The sequence below is a fragment of the Aquarana catesbeiana genome, linkage group LG03 (assembly GCF_042186555.1).
Source record: "Aquarana catesbeiana isolate 2022-GZ linkage group LG03, ASM4218655v1, whole genome shotgun sequence".
NCBI classification, from domain to species: Eukaryota; Metazoa; Chordata; class Amphibia; order Anura; family Ranidae; genus Aquarana; species Aquarana catesbeiana.
This window is the reverse complement of record NC_133326.1, coordinates 100,345,194-100,361,852: the sequence shown is the minus strand read 5'-3', so window position 1 is coordinate 100,361,852 and position 16,659 is coordinate 100,345,194. Positions and strand designations below refer to the sequence as shown.

At 36.9% G+C, this 16,659-nt stretch overlaps 1 protein-coding gene across 1 annotated transcript in view; it reads right to left on the bottom strand.

Annotated features, from left to right (window-relative positions):
* Positions 1 to 371: 371 nt before the first annotated feature.
* Positions 372 to 16,659, bottom strand: part of KLF13 (KLF transcription factor 13) — a 133,044-nt gene continuing 116,756 nt past the window's right edge. Inside the window, exon 2 of the mRNA XM_073618875.1 lies at positions 372 to 14,506. Within this exon, the coding sequence (XP_073474976.1) occupies positions 14,214 to 14,506 (293 nt within the window). The 3' untranslated portion in view covers positions 372 to 14,213. The remainder of the gene's footprint in view (positions 14,507 to 16,659) is intronic.

Sequence of the window (16,659 nt, the reverse complement as noted above, 5' to 3'; positions counted from 1 at the left end):
TCTATTCTCCTCCACTGCAGAACATTATGGGATATGCTATAAATAAAAAGATGGCATTTCTAAAATTTTATAAGGATGGATACTTTGTGAAGAATATTAAAGGCTAATTCTACCCAAAACTGAATCAGATTTCAGAATATAAATATGACAAATGATTGAAACATTCATAGGGAGGTGGAGCCTTGTCTACCGCAAACACATCTTGTCCAAATAGAACAAATATCAGGAATAGTGCTGTCTGTATTGTACAGCTTTGGTAGAACAGTTTGGCAGGAATTAGCCTTTTATGTGCCATGTTTTATAATAATAAATGAATAAAATGATAAACAAATGTCAAAGGATGAAAAAAAAAACAAGACCATTTGTGATCGTTTAGTCTGACTGGGTAAAAAAGAATGCTTTATTAAATGGATAAACAGTTAAACTAAGAATGAAAACCACACATAAAATTGTTTACAAAATGTATAATTTGTGAAAATCCTGTATATTTTTTATATCAAATTAATAAAAAATATGAAAATTTAATAATACATGCAAAACATTGTAAGTTATTACTATACAAAAAAACTCCTAACTTAGGATAACCTTTTTTCTTTACAAATACATTTTTAAATGGCAGAATTATAAACTTAACTAATTGGAAGGCAGAAATTCAAGGATATATGTAAAAATTCAAGTTTAAACCATATCATGCAAGATGCACAGTGCTAAAAGGGGAGTTTTCATTGAGAGGAATTATGGCGTACATTACAGTTTTATCTATCTGGGCAAAACATTGAACCCTTTTTTTTATGGTAGTATTAAGGCCCAATCACTAATATGAACTTTCATGAGACTTTTATGCTACAACCACAGCAACCAATCAAGTAATGTCTTTCATCCACCAAATGCAGTTAAGTTAGCAACAGTGATTATTTTACAGTTCTCCTAGATTGTATATTAATATAGTATTTTTAACTAATTATTAGCATTAATGCCCACACAGCTGAGAAACCAGTCTAGATAAAAAATATAACGCAGGAAAACTGGACGGTTTTCTTGTTCCCTAGTATTGACAAATATCATATATTTGGTGACTTCTTTGGCAGTATCATCTCTTAGGAGCTTAATAAACAAGGCGGAGGTCCCAAACGAACCAGTCACAAATAATCTTAATTGTTTTGACTGATATAAGGTGAAAATGGCTGGTATGTGTTGTAACATTACTGCTGGTTACACTGCCTTATTAAAGAGTTTGCTTATTTGGTAAATTTGCTTATGTATGCCATATGCATCTGGCTTTTAATTTTAGCCATGCCCCTCAAATTCATGGAATTCTTCCACGGTATGCTATGTTGTGGCTTCTTGTCTCTTTTAGAGATCTGTAGAGATGCTCATAGTACTATGGGTGTCTCGCTGACTAGACACTTTCATGCTATTATAAATATCTATATATTTAGTGATACTTATATATGAAGGGTCATGAATGCCCGTACTGCATTGTGTGTGTGTGTGGGTGGGTCAGTGGTTTAAGACACTGAACTATTTTACCCATGTCCGTGAAGATGTCCATGAAGAATTCTCAAAAGAACATTATAGACATTTATTCTTTCAAGTCTCTAGTTCAATAGCAAATACAGTATATTAATGTCTGCTACTTGTGTTATATAACTAGCTATAGGAAAGCCTTTAGAAGTTAACTTAGGGGTATTAATATAATATCGACAGGTAGAAAGCATATTCACAGTCAAAACATAGTTATGACTGCAAACACCCACTCTTTGTTCCTTCAACTGTTCATTGTATGCATCAGAATGCATGACTTATTTCAGTTTCAGATTGTTGAATAGCTGTGAAGATGCTGTGCTTCAGTTGTATACTTAGTAAAGCAAACAATTACTGTATATCCAAAACCAAACTGGTCACACTTTTAACATGCAAGGCACAAAAGGTCTTTTGTAATATGCAAAATGTGGCCCCAGTAGTAGAATTTTATACTATAAAGGTACTGTCATGGCCTAGTTAAACATAGTCCTGTTTCTTCTATTTTGCAGGAATTTTTAGTGTAATAAAGCCCCATACAAATGGGCTGAATGCCGGACGACGTCAACCAGTTTAATAAAAAACGGCCGACATTTGCCCCATGTGTATGCCAGCCGGTCTGACAGAAGACGGCCATTAGGTCGGCTTCTGTGGGAAGAGCATGCTGGAAAGCCAGCAGCCGACCAACAAACAGCACTCTCAATCATTGGCTGAGAGCGCTGACCGGAGTGTTCTGGTGGGGGGGCCGCCCCTCTATCAGAACACAACAGCTCAGCGGGAGAAATCGCTGTAGAAACATTGGATCGTTAGTACAGCGGCTTCATCCTGAGCTGACAGTTTATTTTTTTCAACCTGCTGGGTTGAATGGAAAAAAAACTCAGTGTGTACCAGGCTTTAGGTTAACTACTCAATGCTTATCAAGCAGGTAATAAAGTATTTTTATTATCAAAGATAATATACCAAGATAGAAGTATCTCCAGCCAGCTAAGGATGTTCTCCAGGTAAACAGCTTTGTTAGGAATGAAATGAAGCACCAACTGCCTTTACTTTCATAGTGACCCACTCAAAGGAGCTTCTCAGTTTTTTGGTTGGTTTTCTTTCCTGTAAGGGGTCAACCAATTCATTGATTGGTAACCAATCTAATTATACAGCTAGGTAGGCACAAGTCAGATGGCAGCTACTGTGACATCAGGGCCCACCTGAGACTATTTCTCAGGCAGCAAGGTCCTTGAGGACAAAACCAGCTTCTGAGCATTACATACAGAAAAAAAAGGGACTAATTGTCCCTCAAAATTCATGCAATGGGTTCTGAATTTGTAGGCACCACTGCTATTTAATAGAAGTCAGTTAATGCTGCAACAAAATAAAAAAATAATCACCTAAAAAAAAGTAGGAGAAGGTTCTGTGTTTGGAACACAGGCAGGCAAATTTTTTAAATGCCATGAAAATTTATGAGAAATCTATTCATGTATTATATGCCACATCCTCATATTTACTTACTATTGGGATTATGTACCCAGACAGCATAATTCTTCTAGTGCATCAAACCGTGCCATGTAGAAGATCCTTAGGTTTTGGCCCTCTTGTGGAACTAGGTAGATTGAAATGTTTTTATTTTGTAGTCAAAGACAAACAGATATTATGTTTTGCAGCACAACATAATAACGAACATTTTAAAGAGGGGCATTGTTTAGGGAGGAATGTATGGGCCAGTTGATTACAGTGTAAGACATATTCTTTCTGGAGAGTTACAACTATACTTTTACTAGACAAATTTATTTAGAAAACTTTTAGTTTCAGGGACATTCGTTTGATTTACTAATCATTAGTGGGGTCAAATCAATGTTCAACTGTAGTGATGAGAAAATTTGAAGGAAGAGAATTGAAAAATTTTTCTCAAACGAATGAATTTCTAACAATGAATCTGATTTTTGTTTGGAAAATGACAATCCTTTCAAAATTAAATGTTAAAAACGATTAAAATGTAATTAATTTAATTCTTTATTCTTGATTTTGCCAATCTGTTCACTACGGCTTTTTATAAAACAAATATAGAAAATAAAATGTGAGCAAAAGCAGTTGAGTTGCCCATAGTGACTGTTTTATTTTCCCAAAGAATGAAAAAGATTCATCATTAAGGGCAACAACTTCGCTCTTGTCCCAGTTTTGTTTTTTTCAGTTTAATTGTTAAATTAATAACACATTTCTTTTTGAATTATAATTATTAAAAATTGTTAAAGAAATGTCAAACAAAAGTGGCAGCTGTGGCAAAAGGAAAAGCAATCAGTTTGCTAATCTTTATAACCAGGCCCTATATTGTTAGCCTATTTGCGAACAACCTGTAGATACTATAAATGTATATCTGGGTATTTCTTCAACTAAAATATTTGTGATTTAAAAAAATTCAGGCTAATAGGTAAGTGAACTGAACATCTTCTGCTAACTATAATAATTACAAACCAATTACATTTTCGGTTACAACTTAGGCATACACTTTCCACAAATTCATAGCCTCTGGAAGCTACAGCCCTATATCAAATTGCACAGTTTCATGGAAAAGGATCCCTAAAACAGCCCTATTGAAAGTGTCTGAAATAAAAAAAAAAAGATTATTGTAATCAGCAACCAATCACAATATTTCTTTCAACCTTGCAGCATGGAATGAAACAATAAATGAATAGGATATAATAATCATTTGCATGTGTATACATATTATGAAATTTCTGGAAACAAAAACGTGCTGTGCATCTTTGGTTCATAAATAACCCTCAGAAACCATTATCAGTTGCGCAATGTGACAACACACATGCTCTATATGTGGTGCCATTCATTGTGAATGGTACCTCAAGACCCTGTACAGTAGAATGCAATGCACAATGCACCACACATACCTTGCATTGTGGTACACTGCATTGCTAAAAGAGCCATATGTGTTTTTGATCCTTTGTGGTGCCTTGGAGGCCTCAATCATAATGAATAGGGTATCTTAATACAATGCACAATAAAGCATGTTAACGCACTGCAACAAAATGCTAAAGTGTGAATCAGCCCTCAGAAAAATACCACTATACTAAGTCCATGTGAGATTCTAGATCATTTTACTTTAGATATTACTACTTGCTTGCTGTTTTCTGAATTTTCTGAGTGATTTAACCAGAAGGCTGTAGAACTTTTTGTTCCATGTGGCTGTTTAATAGAAGCCTGGTACTATTTCTCTAGACACATGAAATTGTAATGTTAGTTAATTCACATAGGTGGGAAAATAGGAGAAAAATGTAAATGTTTAGTAAGTATACCTTTGTGTCGTTTTTGAATTTCTGTGGAGAAAAGAGAAAGACCGATTGGTCAAACAGATTTCCCAGCATGGTGGAAAACCACTACAGGTAATTGTAAAAAATAACAGAGCACTCCTAAAGCCGGCCATAGATGGTTCGAATTTCAGCCGGTTCAGCAGGGAACCCTGGACATCCATGGGCAGGTTGTATGCAAGTCGATCAACTTGGGTACAAGAAGCATGTCGGATTTTCATGTGATAAACATCACATATAATCACTGTTTGGGGGGGCCCACCGGGAGAGCACAACAGCTTCACGGGAGGAACTTCACAGTCAATGTGGATGGTGGAATCAAGCGATTTTCTTTCTTGCAACCATCTATGGCGTTAATCACACCATCTATGGCTAGCTCAACACTTGCGTGTGGTTGCTAAAGCTTGGAAGCTAAAACACACATCTGCTTGAATGTTGCAACTGATACTCAGTTTGGTTTCTTGATTTTGAGTACAAAGTAATACATGGGTTGCCTTATTTATACAGCCCTGATTTCTGTGTTGCCTCTCTTCATTCATTACCAGCCACCCAACAACACAATAATAAGAATTTAGAGTTTGAAGAGCTGGATCTGCATAGAGGAAATCTGATTAATGAGAAAATATAATTACCAGCTTTTATGCTGGTTTTGTAGTTAAGTTAGTACCAAAGGAGTTAAAGATACAAAGTGACATGAAAATATCACATAAAGAAGTGTGATTTTTATGGATTTGTCATTTGTGCAAGCAAAAACACGTTCTGAGAATTTCTTGCAACATGAAAGCACAAAAGATTTCCGAAGATCAATTAAAGAGTTTTTTTTTTGGCTTAAAAGCACATCTTTATGTTCTTTTAGACTTTAGTAAAGATTTGAACAATTGGTAATATTCGTATTGTTGTAACATTAATGTGAACCACAAATATACCCACAAATGTTGACTAGACTATTAATGGCAGATTAGTCTAAGAATATATAGAGATAAAAAAGTATCTTTGTTTTCAGTAACAATGCTTGCTCACATTTTTAACCTGTAATACAAAAACAATAGCTGGAATTTGACTTGAACTACAGGTAAATACGGGCACTTTTTTTTTCTAGCTTTTCGATGGACCAGTATTATTTACGGACACCTTAACAATGCTGCAATAGCCCCTCATTTTCTTGACTCTTATTGTTAATTTAGGTAGTCTATTAACTAACAAAGTAATTTATGAGCCATAAAATGTGAACATTTTATGGTTTCTTATTAAAGTAATATTTTGAGAAGAGGCAATAACAATTTCAAGCTTTTCCTTCTTTCACGATATTGGTCTTTCCAATCTTTTCTGTCTTTATGTAAATGAGGGGATGCAATTAATTCAGATATTATTGCATATTAAAATAAACAGACCAGCTTTAAGACAAATTGTACCTGCTAGCCCAGATCTAAAGGAAAACAGTTTAGGTGGAAGTTAAGGTTAAAAGATATTCATGGATATCCATTGATCTACACTTAAATTCTTGATGCTCTCAACGTGATCTCATGTGGTCAATGGTAAGGATATCCATGGCATTATGAGTTGAGGGGAGCAATTCTACAATATGGAAGAGAGGTGGGGAATAAGTCTGTGATAGGATGCAACCTGTTAATTTGCATATGTTGACTTGCTGTACGATCGTTAAATAATCAATAGATATAGTAGGTTTTTATTCATTTTGTATGTGATTCAAAGTGCTTAAACCAGGTTAATTCTGTCTCTGTCTTTGTATATCTGGTTACTTATTCTGTGTATTTTCTGTTGCATAATGGGACAGTGACCTAGTTGATCCTACTTACTAATCTGCCCATGTTAAAATGCCTTTTAGCCATATCTTGAGTTTTAAATGTTCATCATTTCATATATTTTTTGGATTAACAGATAAGAACAGTAGGATGTCTTGGTTTACTTAGCAGTGCTGGAATCAATGTGTCAGGAATCTGATAAGTAAATGGATATGGACAATATTGGCTATGCCAAAGATAACATCTGACAGGGTTTATTATAGTGAATGCATCTAATAAATGTGACATACAGTATATGTACTGTGCTTTGGGTGTGACTGTCTAGACATGTTTAAATATCTAAGCTGGCATCCTACTGTTAAAGGATAGATGTACCCTATATTTTGCCTATAATATAGAACTATTTATTTCTTGACATCTGCATGAACAAATGGATATATATTTGATAAAATCCTCTATACATTTCACATAAACTGCTCTAATCACTGTGCCTATTGCAACAACCTTTTTTTCCCCCTTACGAATGTATACAATGTAAAAATACAAGTCTTGTGGAACAGCTACTGGCAGCTTCAGTAAAAAGAAAGGAATGAATTGTAATATATACAGTATTGTAAAACAACCCCAAACAAAATTAGTTAAAAAATTAACCAATATAACTCATAAAATGCTACACATGCTGCATCAATGCGTAACTAATCCAAAATTTTCGTTAAAAAAAAAATCTACTTAAAAATACACAAAATGCATACATATATTTATGCATTTAATATTCCCTGTCTGCTGGAATGTTATAGTTAGTTACACTTATTAGTGACTAACATGGTTCATTGCTTTTCACTAATATAACAAGTTCCCTTTTTTTTAAAGAGACAAAACAAACTGAAACCTTAAGCAGGAGAATACTGCTGAAAAATAAGAATAATAAAAAAGGAAACAAAATTAATTTAAAACATATTCAATAGCATAAAAAAACAGCAACAAATTTTATAATAATAAAACAATCTGCATAACATAAAGAGAAATTTAAAAGTGAAATTGCACCAAAACGTCTAGATAAATAAAAATGGAACCAAAATGCCCAAAAAAGAAACTCTATGGAATGCAATGTATCAATGCCCGAGTATTCGATATTTACTGTTACTATGTAAAATAGCTCTCTGAAAATGCTCTAGTTGTTTTTTTTTTATTATTATTACCAGATAAAAATAATATATTGTCCACTCTGAAAAACAGTCCTAACAAAGCAATAAAGATATAGATAGGTTCTTTGCTCTAGGGTCTTCTGACAACATACTGTGCAATGGTGCACCCAACAGGCAGATTAGGTCCTTACAGCATAATCTCCTGCTGATCAAGAATTGTCAACCATATGACCATTTGCAGTTAGTCTAGCTAACTACACAAATCTTGGCATCTGTGATAGATAGTCATTAACAACCCTAGCATTGCACAATCTTTATTACAACAGCTTATGTAACAGGTAATCTAGTTAACTGCACTAAATTGGAGAATGAAGGAAAAGGACTGTTTCTGGGGCACATATTAAGGTAATGAAGAATCACCCCCAAAGCATGGCCCTTCATATGCTGGAAAGTAAACACTTAAAGTGTTCAAATGGTTCTTGTGGTACTAACATCTGTTTTCCTGTTCTGAACCTGCAGTGATGGAAATCGAATAGGTCCTATAAACAGGACAGCCGAGTTGTTTTACGACAAAATTACCAAATATCACTGCACTTTGCACAGAAAAATCTTGTGTCATTGGCAGCGGTTGAATCTTAGATTGAATTGGTTCATAAATATATTTACTGATCACTTTATGCAATTATTTTGCTACTGTAGCACTAGTGACCCTAATATTCACTATAACCCCGAACACCACGATTTTTAGTTTTTACTGATCAAATTAAAGTGGTTGTAATCCCTGTACTACCACTTTTTCCTACAGGTAAGCCTATAATAAGGCTTACCTGTAGGTAACGTGAAAATCTCCTAAACTTGCAATGTTTAGGAGATATTCACTGTATCCACATGTGCCGATGTCATCGGCACAAGCGCACTGAAGAAACAGCTCGCTCATGCCGTTTATTCAGTAGCTGTGCTGTTACCGGCAGCTCCTGCACGCATGGCGTCATTGCGGGTCCGGCCAATCACAGCCCTGGAGCCTGTGAACCCAGAGATAACTCCAGGAGACATGTTGCCAGATCACAGCGGTGTACGGGGACCACTGCAACAACTTCGATCTAAGGTAAGTATTTCATGATGAGCTAGTATGCGATGCATACTAGCTCATTATTCCTTTTTTCTTGCAGGTTGTTTTTTTTTTTTGAGTTTACAACCACTTTAAGTCAAATCTGGTCAGTGATTTCCTTTTCCTTTCTTCTGCAATGCACTAGGGGAGGCGGGGCACTTAGAGAGAGAGACAAACAGAATACTTGAAAGCTGTGTTGGCAGACAAGAGCTATCTTCAAAATTCATCATCTTTAAAAATATCATTTAAAAGAGAACTTCAAACAAAATACAACTGAAAATATTCTATAATGAACTCTGCCCTATGTAACTGTACCTGTGTCTACGTAACTGTGTGTGGATCCACTGTTTGGAATAGAAAGCTTCTCCAGGATTCTTTGACCTGTAGCAAAAATTGAATTCTATCTACAAGACTACTTTACTACTGTGTGCTGTGGATAAAGATTTGACAATACATACTGTACATTGCAAGTCAATACAATAGTGTACGATAGCGCTCGTAAAATATTTTCATTTCAAACCTGCAGTTGCTGTAAAAAGATTTATAGCCTTCAGTACCCAAGTTCTACAGTTCATAATAAAAACATGAATACCAAGTGCTTGAATCTGAAATGTGTATATGTGCTAGTAATTTGTAGCAAGACTGAAGTTCTCTTTTAAGTGAACATCCTATTTTTAGGGACAATTTTGTAGAGCAACTCTAAAAATGGGATATCATTGAACTGTTAATGATATTCCACAAATATTGCATCTATAGCAAAATCAGAAAGTCTAGTCAAATTAATGTAAAGTGCACCTGTGCCTATCTTATGGACATTATAGTGTTTGCATATTAGTAACAAGCAATAAAAAGCCTTAAACAATCCATCACTCATCTCTCCAGCTGCACATTGTGTAAATTAGAGGCAGTCTCTGAGTTAAGAACATTCAAGTTACGAATGACTTGAAATTACGAACAGAGGGAGAAACAGAAAGTGAGAGGAAATCTACCCCCTAAGAAGGGAAATTCACTCCCGTAGGAGTTATCATGGGAAAAAGGTGTCTCCACTCAAGGTTTATCACCAATCTTTGTTTCCATGACAACCCAAAATTTTCAAAATCCAATTGTCCCAGGGACAACATTACAGGGGTGTTAGGCCTTCCCTATGCTATTCGAAAAACATAAAAATTATTTTTTTGGCTGGAGTTACACTTAAAAAAATTTACCTGTTCCGACTTACATACAAATTCAACTTAAGAAACAAACCTACAGAACCTTGTTCGTAACCCGGGGACCGCCTGCACTTCATCCTCACAGATCCTTCAAAGATGAAGAACAATAAAGGCTCTAAAGTCAGGTTTAAGTTTCTAGTAGCTTACAAATATCTGCTGTGTGTTTCCCTTGGAGGGCTGGTAGACTGCCATGGAAAATAAATGGAGATGAGCTGTGGCATGTCTCTGTGAACTTTAATGATCCATTTCACTATAATGCCAATAGATACAGAGATAAATGAGGTCTTGTTTTAAAGTGCTTTTGATGCTTATTTAGAATATGTCAATACTTAGACTTGGCACAGACACACTTTAAACTTTATACAAGAAAATGCAGCTATATTTTATGAAGCCCCCATGTGCTTCTGGGTGGGTCCGATGTTGTGTTGTTCAACTTTCTCTCTGTCTGCATGTCTGTCTGTCTGTCTATAAAGGCTGTAACTTATAGCTGCAATATGCATTTACTTCTAAGTTACAACTAGTTCATATGCAGTAGATTATTTTAAAGCATTATACTTCAACATGAACCTTTTACTTGGAGAATAAAGTTGTGTACTGCACAGTGCCCTTTGTAGTTGACACCACAAAGCGTTTACTTAATAACAATGATGATGGGAAAATGCAATAACCTACAGCAACCAATCAGAGCCACAATTGACCTGAATAATGTCTGACATCATAGGTTATCGTACTTTGCAAATCATCGCTGCCTTGTGCACTGATACATTAAACAAGCCTGTATGTGCTTTGTACCCTGTAACACATGATACACACATACTGTACCAACACAGAAAGTAGTAAGAATCCCTTAAGAGCACTTCACATTAGGTATAGTTTTTAAAATGTTTCTATAATCCTCCAAACCTACCCTAACGTAAGATCCTGATGTAAAACTACAGAGTGGTACAAAGCTGTACTTTAATGAAAACCAGAAAAATGAAAATTGTGGCTTTATAGATCCTGCTACAAAACCGTATTGCAGTTTACTGTTTCTTATATGTATAGATTTATATATTTATAGATATTATATAGAAATACACAAACACGCTCAAAAACCCAAAGTGCAATACCCTATTAGTAGTGAAGCTGATAGTTTTATGCATAAAAAAACATTTGATACAGATGTAGTCAGACTTCTGCTCCTCTTCATGAACGCAAAATACTGAATGCAGGCCTTGCCCCACAATGCACCACTTACCATGGCAAGTTAGTCTGGCTGCATCAGTATGCAAACATACCATATAGTGAAGAAGTACCACCTTCCTAGACACATCTGAATAAATTGGTGAGCAAGCAGCACTATGTGACAAAGACAAATGTACTAATGGGATTTCGGTCAAATAACAAAGGATATGTTTAACAAAATGGTGTAATTAAAATTAGAACCTATGAATTACACAGGCTCACAGAGCAAATGTTTAATTATCAAACCCTTGAATAGGTGAGCTACAATGGAAATTGCCATTTTCAGTGGTTTAAAGGTTGTCAGTACTTTGACACATTTTCGGTGATTTTCAAGTCTAACAATTATTTGAACCAATGAAGTTATAAATACTTATGTCTACTGTGAAGATCTGCCATTGTGACCTTTCCCCATTGACCTTCTACCCGTTCTACTGCTGTGCCTGATGGTGAATCATAAAGCGCTCAACTGATAACTCTGGCAATTTAACAGCAATAGGGGAAGACTGATGGTGGAGGTTCACACAAATGGGTCCATAACTATATAAATTGACACAAGAAGCACCCTGTTCACCTTTCACACCAAGCTAATCTCAAAAGTCAATATTTTTGAGTGAAACTTTGGTTTAAATTTTCATATGTTAAGGCTGAACTCCAAGCAAATATAAAATACAAAAATAAATGCAGCTAGGTAGTCATTAAAGTTTGTTACATGTATTTCTTTAAATCCAACTGGTGTAAAATTCTTGTAATTGACTTGGTATCAGCCACTTACAATCCCCACTACAGCAGACTGGGAATTGGAAGGGCAGGACTGGATACTAATTAGGTTAGCTGCATGTAAATAATCTGACAAAAAAACAGGACTTAAGCCTAATACACATAGGCCAAATGTCGGGTGACAATGGCCGGTTCAATAAAAAACTACCAACATTTGGCCCGTGTGTGAGGCACTCAGTCCGACAGAAGCTGTCCGTTTGGCCAGCTTTTGTCAGACAAGCATGGTGGAAAACCAGCAGCTGACTGGCTCCCAGCCAATGGTGGAGACCGCTAAATCAGAGTGTTCTGGAAGGGGGCTTCCCGCTGTCAGAACACAACAGCTCAGCGGAGGAGATCGCTGTACTAACGTTGGATCGTCAGTACAGCGGCTCCAAATGGAGCTGTCAGGTTTTTTTTTTGTTCAACCCGCTGGGTTGATCGAAAAAAAGAAAAACTAGTAGTGTGCACCAGGCATAAGTCAGAAAAGAGATAACCTAATCAGTCTGCTACTACTCTTTTACTGTCTAGTCAGCAGGCTGGGGATGGAGAGAGGACACCACTGTATCCATTCTACAGAATATAACTGTAATAGAGAAAGTGGCCCAGCTGTGCTGTGTGGTAGGGATGGGAAAAATCTCAGCACTGGATGGACAATAAATCCTTTGAAATGTAAAACAGCTCCCATATATGTATTTTATCTGTGTACTGCCAAGAGTTCAGCTTTAAGCATTTTTACAGAAGCCATTTCTAAGGTACGTTAAATAGTAATATTCATACATGATAGCATGTAGACATAGCTGCCTAGAATTCAATTATAATCATACATGCCGTTCAGTAGTGTCAGCAAACAGGTATAGTAATTTGGCTTAAATTTTGTGACAGCCTGTTAACTTTCTGATTAATGGCAACCATAGTGGCTTGATCGCAGGTAGTGCTGCTTTCTCAGGCACTTATCAACAGTGACTCGGTAAGAGGCTCTTTAAATTCATGACCTGATACAAAGAAAGAAAGTGCACTGAATCCATCCTAGATTGAAATGTATAGAATGCTCATTGTAGAGTTTACAGTACAGCCCTTGAGCATTACGCGTAAGTATAATCAAAGAAAATACTAAACTTATACTGATACTTAAAATAGCCACAAAGCTGAACAACACCATTCACACAAGCGTATATGTATGTGTGTGCACGTGTGTGTGTGTGCATGTGTTTGTTTTACGCACGTGTGTACATATTTGACATGGCTAGGAATAATATATACATTGAAATCATTAAAAAAAAAAAAAATTAAAAACGACCGCAACAAAACCAGAATTACCACAGCACTATACGGGCACCACGTTCCAAGACTTCGCATTGTGCCCATTACCAAACCAAATTTTGAGTGCAAAGAAAAAAAATAAAAAGGAAAATTGAGAGTAGAACCTCACAAAGGATAAGGCTGCAGTAAGAATTTGACTTCATTGTACTCTTATAACCTAAAAACCAATCCCTGAGAGAGGGGAGTATTGAAGAGGAGGTGAGATTCAACATTGTTGAACTGTAAGCTGTAGATAAATGCTTTTGTTGTGCAAGTTTTTTTTTTTGTGTCCTGAGGTGAAGAAAGTAGTTTATTTGCTTGTTGTCCTTTTGGAAGTATATTTTATCTTTTGATGAACTGGAGACAAACATGATGTATAGCAATTGAGGAATATGACTGCAAGAGACGGGTTTAGGAGATTTTCCAAATACACAAGAGATGAATTGAAGGAGGTCTGATCCAGGACAGACTTGTATAGTTCTGTGACATTTAGTGTACGGGGTTATGGTTTTATAGAGATATATGTATTTTCTATACAAAAGCAGAAGATTTCATGAAATCTGGAGGTAGAAAACGGAGAAAGTACTGAATTCTGAAGATCCAAGACAGAATCACCTGTAAAATTTTGGAGATCCAAAATAGATTTGTTAAGAGAATTCTGGAAATCCAAGCGAAAGGCAGCCAGGAAAAGTAGAAAGGACGTGTTCCTTATATTGGTAACTGGTATTTGTTCTGTTAGTTTAAAATAAGTCGTCTTAAACCACTTACAAATCAAAAACATAAAATAAAAAAACGTTAAATGCAGGTAAGAAAAAGTTCATTTCCCAAAGTATTCCACATTAGCAGAGGAAAAGTGCTAATGTCCAGTGCAAGTAGACTTAAGGGGAGCTTGCTGGGCTGATAGCAGGACTAGATGCGTCAGAACGGCTGTAGTCGCTGACAGATCCGTTTCTAGAGCTGGCGCCCCCTCGCCCTTTAAGCATGCTGGGCTGGAAATTGGCATGGCGGCGGGCATGCTTGGTCAGGTGGTCACTGCGCATAAAGCGCTTTTCACAAATTGGACAGCAGAATTTCTTCTCTCCGGTATGAGTGCGGTAGTGTCTAGCAAGCTCGTCTGACCTAGCAAACTTCTTGTTGCATTCTTCCCAACTGCATTCGAAAGGCTTCTCACCTATGAACAACAGAAACAGAAAAAGGTTAGTGAAGGCATATGCACATGTTTTTGGGTAAGACAGGTGGGTTTGGAAAGACATAAATTAAGTACAATGACAGCAGTGTACAGGACCATAGTTTGTGGAACACAACGGCATACAGGTGTGCAATCTAATATAACGTATTTTAAAAGCCTACATTTTTTCTGTAATTCGAACCACAATTTAAATAATGCATGCAAGAAGCTAACCTGAACATAAAAAAAACTTTTGTTTTCCCAAAATGTTTCTGACATTGCTTTCTTCTGTTATATTTTTGCCAGTGTTCTTAAACACTTGCCGGCCGCCGCATGTACATATATACGTTGGCAGTATGGCACAGACAGGCAAATGGCGGCACAGGTACGTCCCTTTAAATTTGCCGCCGTGTGGTCGCGTGCGTGCTACCGCCGGCACGCGCGACCCTGTCGCTAGCTCCATGAGTGCGATCGCGGGTCCCGCAGACTTGATGTCCGCAGGGATACCCGCGATCGTCTCACGGAGAGGAAGAACGGGGAAATGCTGATGTAAACAAGCATTTCCCCGTTCTGCCTAGTGACACTGATCACCGCTCCCTGTAATCGGGAGCGGTGATCAGTGTCGTATCACACGTAGCCCCCCCCCCCCCCCCCACAGTTAGAATCACTCCCTAGGACACTTAACCCCTGCAACGCCCCCTCCTGGTTAACCCCTTCACTGCCAGTCACAATTAATCAATGCATTTTTAATCACACTGATCGCTGTATAAATGTGATATAAATAGCGCCAAAAGTGTCAGATCTGTCCACCATAATTTCACAGTCACGAAAAAAATCGCTGATCGCTACTATTACTAGTAAAAAAAAAAAAAAAAAGCCATAAAACTATCCCCTATTTTGTAGACGCTATAACTTTTGTGCAAACCAATCAATAAACGCTTATTGCGTTTTTTTTTACCAAAAATATGTAGAAGAATACGTATCGGCCTAAACTGAGGGATAAAAAATGTTTTTTTTTTTAATATATTTTTTGGGGATATTTATTATAGCAAAAAGTAAAAAATAATGTTTTTTTCAAAATTGCCGCTCTTTTTTTGTTTATAGCGCAAAAAATAAACGCAGAGGTGATCAAACACCACCAAAAGAAAACTCTGTGGGGAAAAAAGGACGTCAATTTTGTTTGGGAGCCATGTCGCACGGCTGCGCAGTTGTCAGTTAAAGCGACGCAGTGCCGAATCGCAAAAAGTGCTCTGGTCTTTGGCCAGCCAAATGGTCCGGGGCTTTAGTGGTTAAAGAGGAACTGCAGGATGCTCATCTAACTTGTAATAAAAACATCTTTGCCATTCTGAAGCTTCCCTCCAACCACTTTGCATATTATATTATAAATACTGTGATTCTGTACTTGCCAAATATGCTGCAGATATCTCTCTTCACCAAGGTTGGCTGCAACCATTTCAACTGTGGGCAGCTGAAGTTCCTGCCTGTTCACTTCGTGGATTTACACAGACACACCTCCAGCCCTGCAGCACTCATTGACCCTCTTATGACTCACCCCCCCTTCCTGGCAAACTCTCACGAGAGTGAGAGAGCTGTGCATGATGTCATAAGCCAAGGCTTTTTAACAGACAAGAAACAGGAAGTGGGCTGTATAAGGTATTTACTGGCAGAAATAAAATGTTCTTACTATCCAAAAACAACAAGGACAGAAGATTTAATAGATAGAAAAATGAAAAAATTACTGAAGGTCCACTTTAAGTTTAGCCAGAAGCAGACTTTGGCCATTTTAGTTTAGGATGGTATTTTTACTGGAAAGAGATAACATTTTTCTTTTTGAGCTTTTGAATATTGAGATACACATTCCATACTTGTATACTGAATAAGGCCCCTTTCACACTGCTCCGCTGCAGTGTGCCCCCTGCGCGGGTGCAGGGCAGGGTATCTGCGATTTGCGTGTGGGCTACCCATAGACTTCTATTAGAACAGGTGTTTTTGGTGCGTTTCTGAAAGCGCACCAAAGATGCAGTATGCAGGACTTTTGGTGTGCTTTAAGAAAACGCACCAAAAACATCCGATCTAATGGAAGTCTATGGCAAAGCACGGGTAACCTGTGCAGTGTGAAAGTACCCAAAGTTTTTTATTTTCAATCCTGGATATGT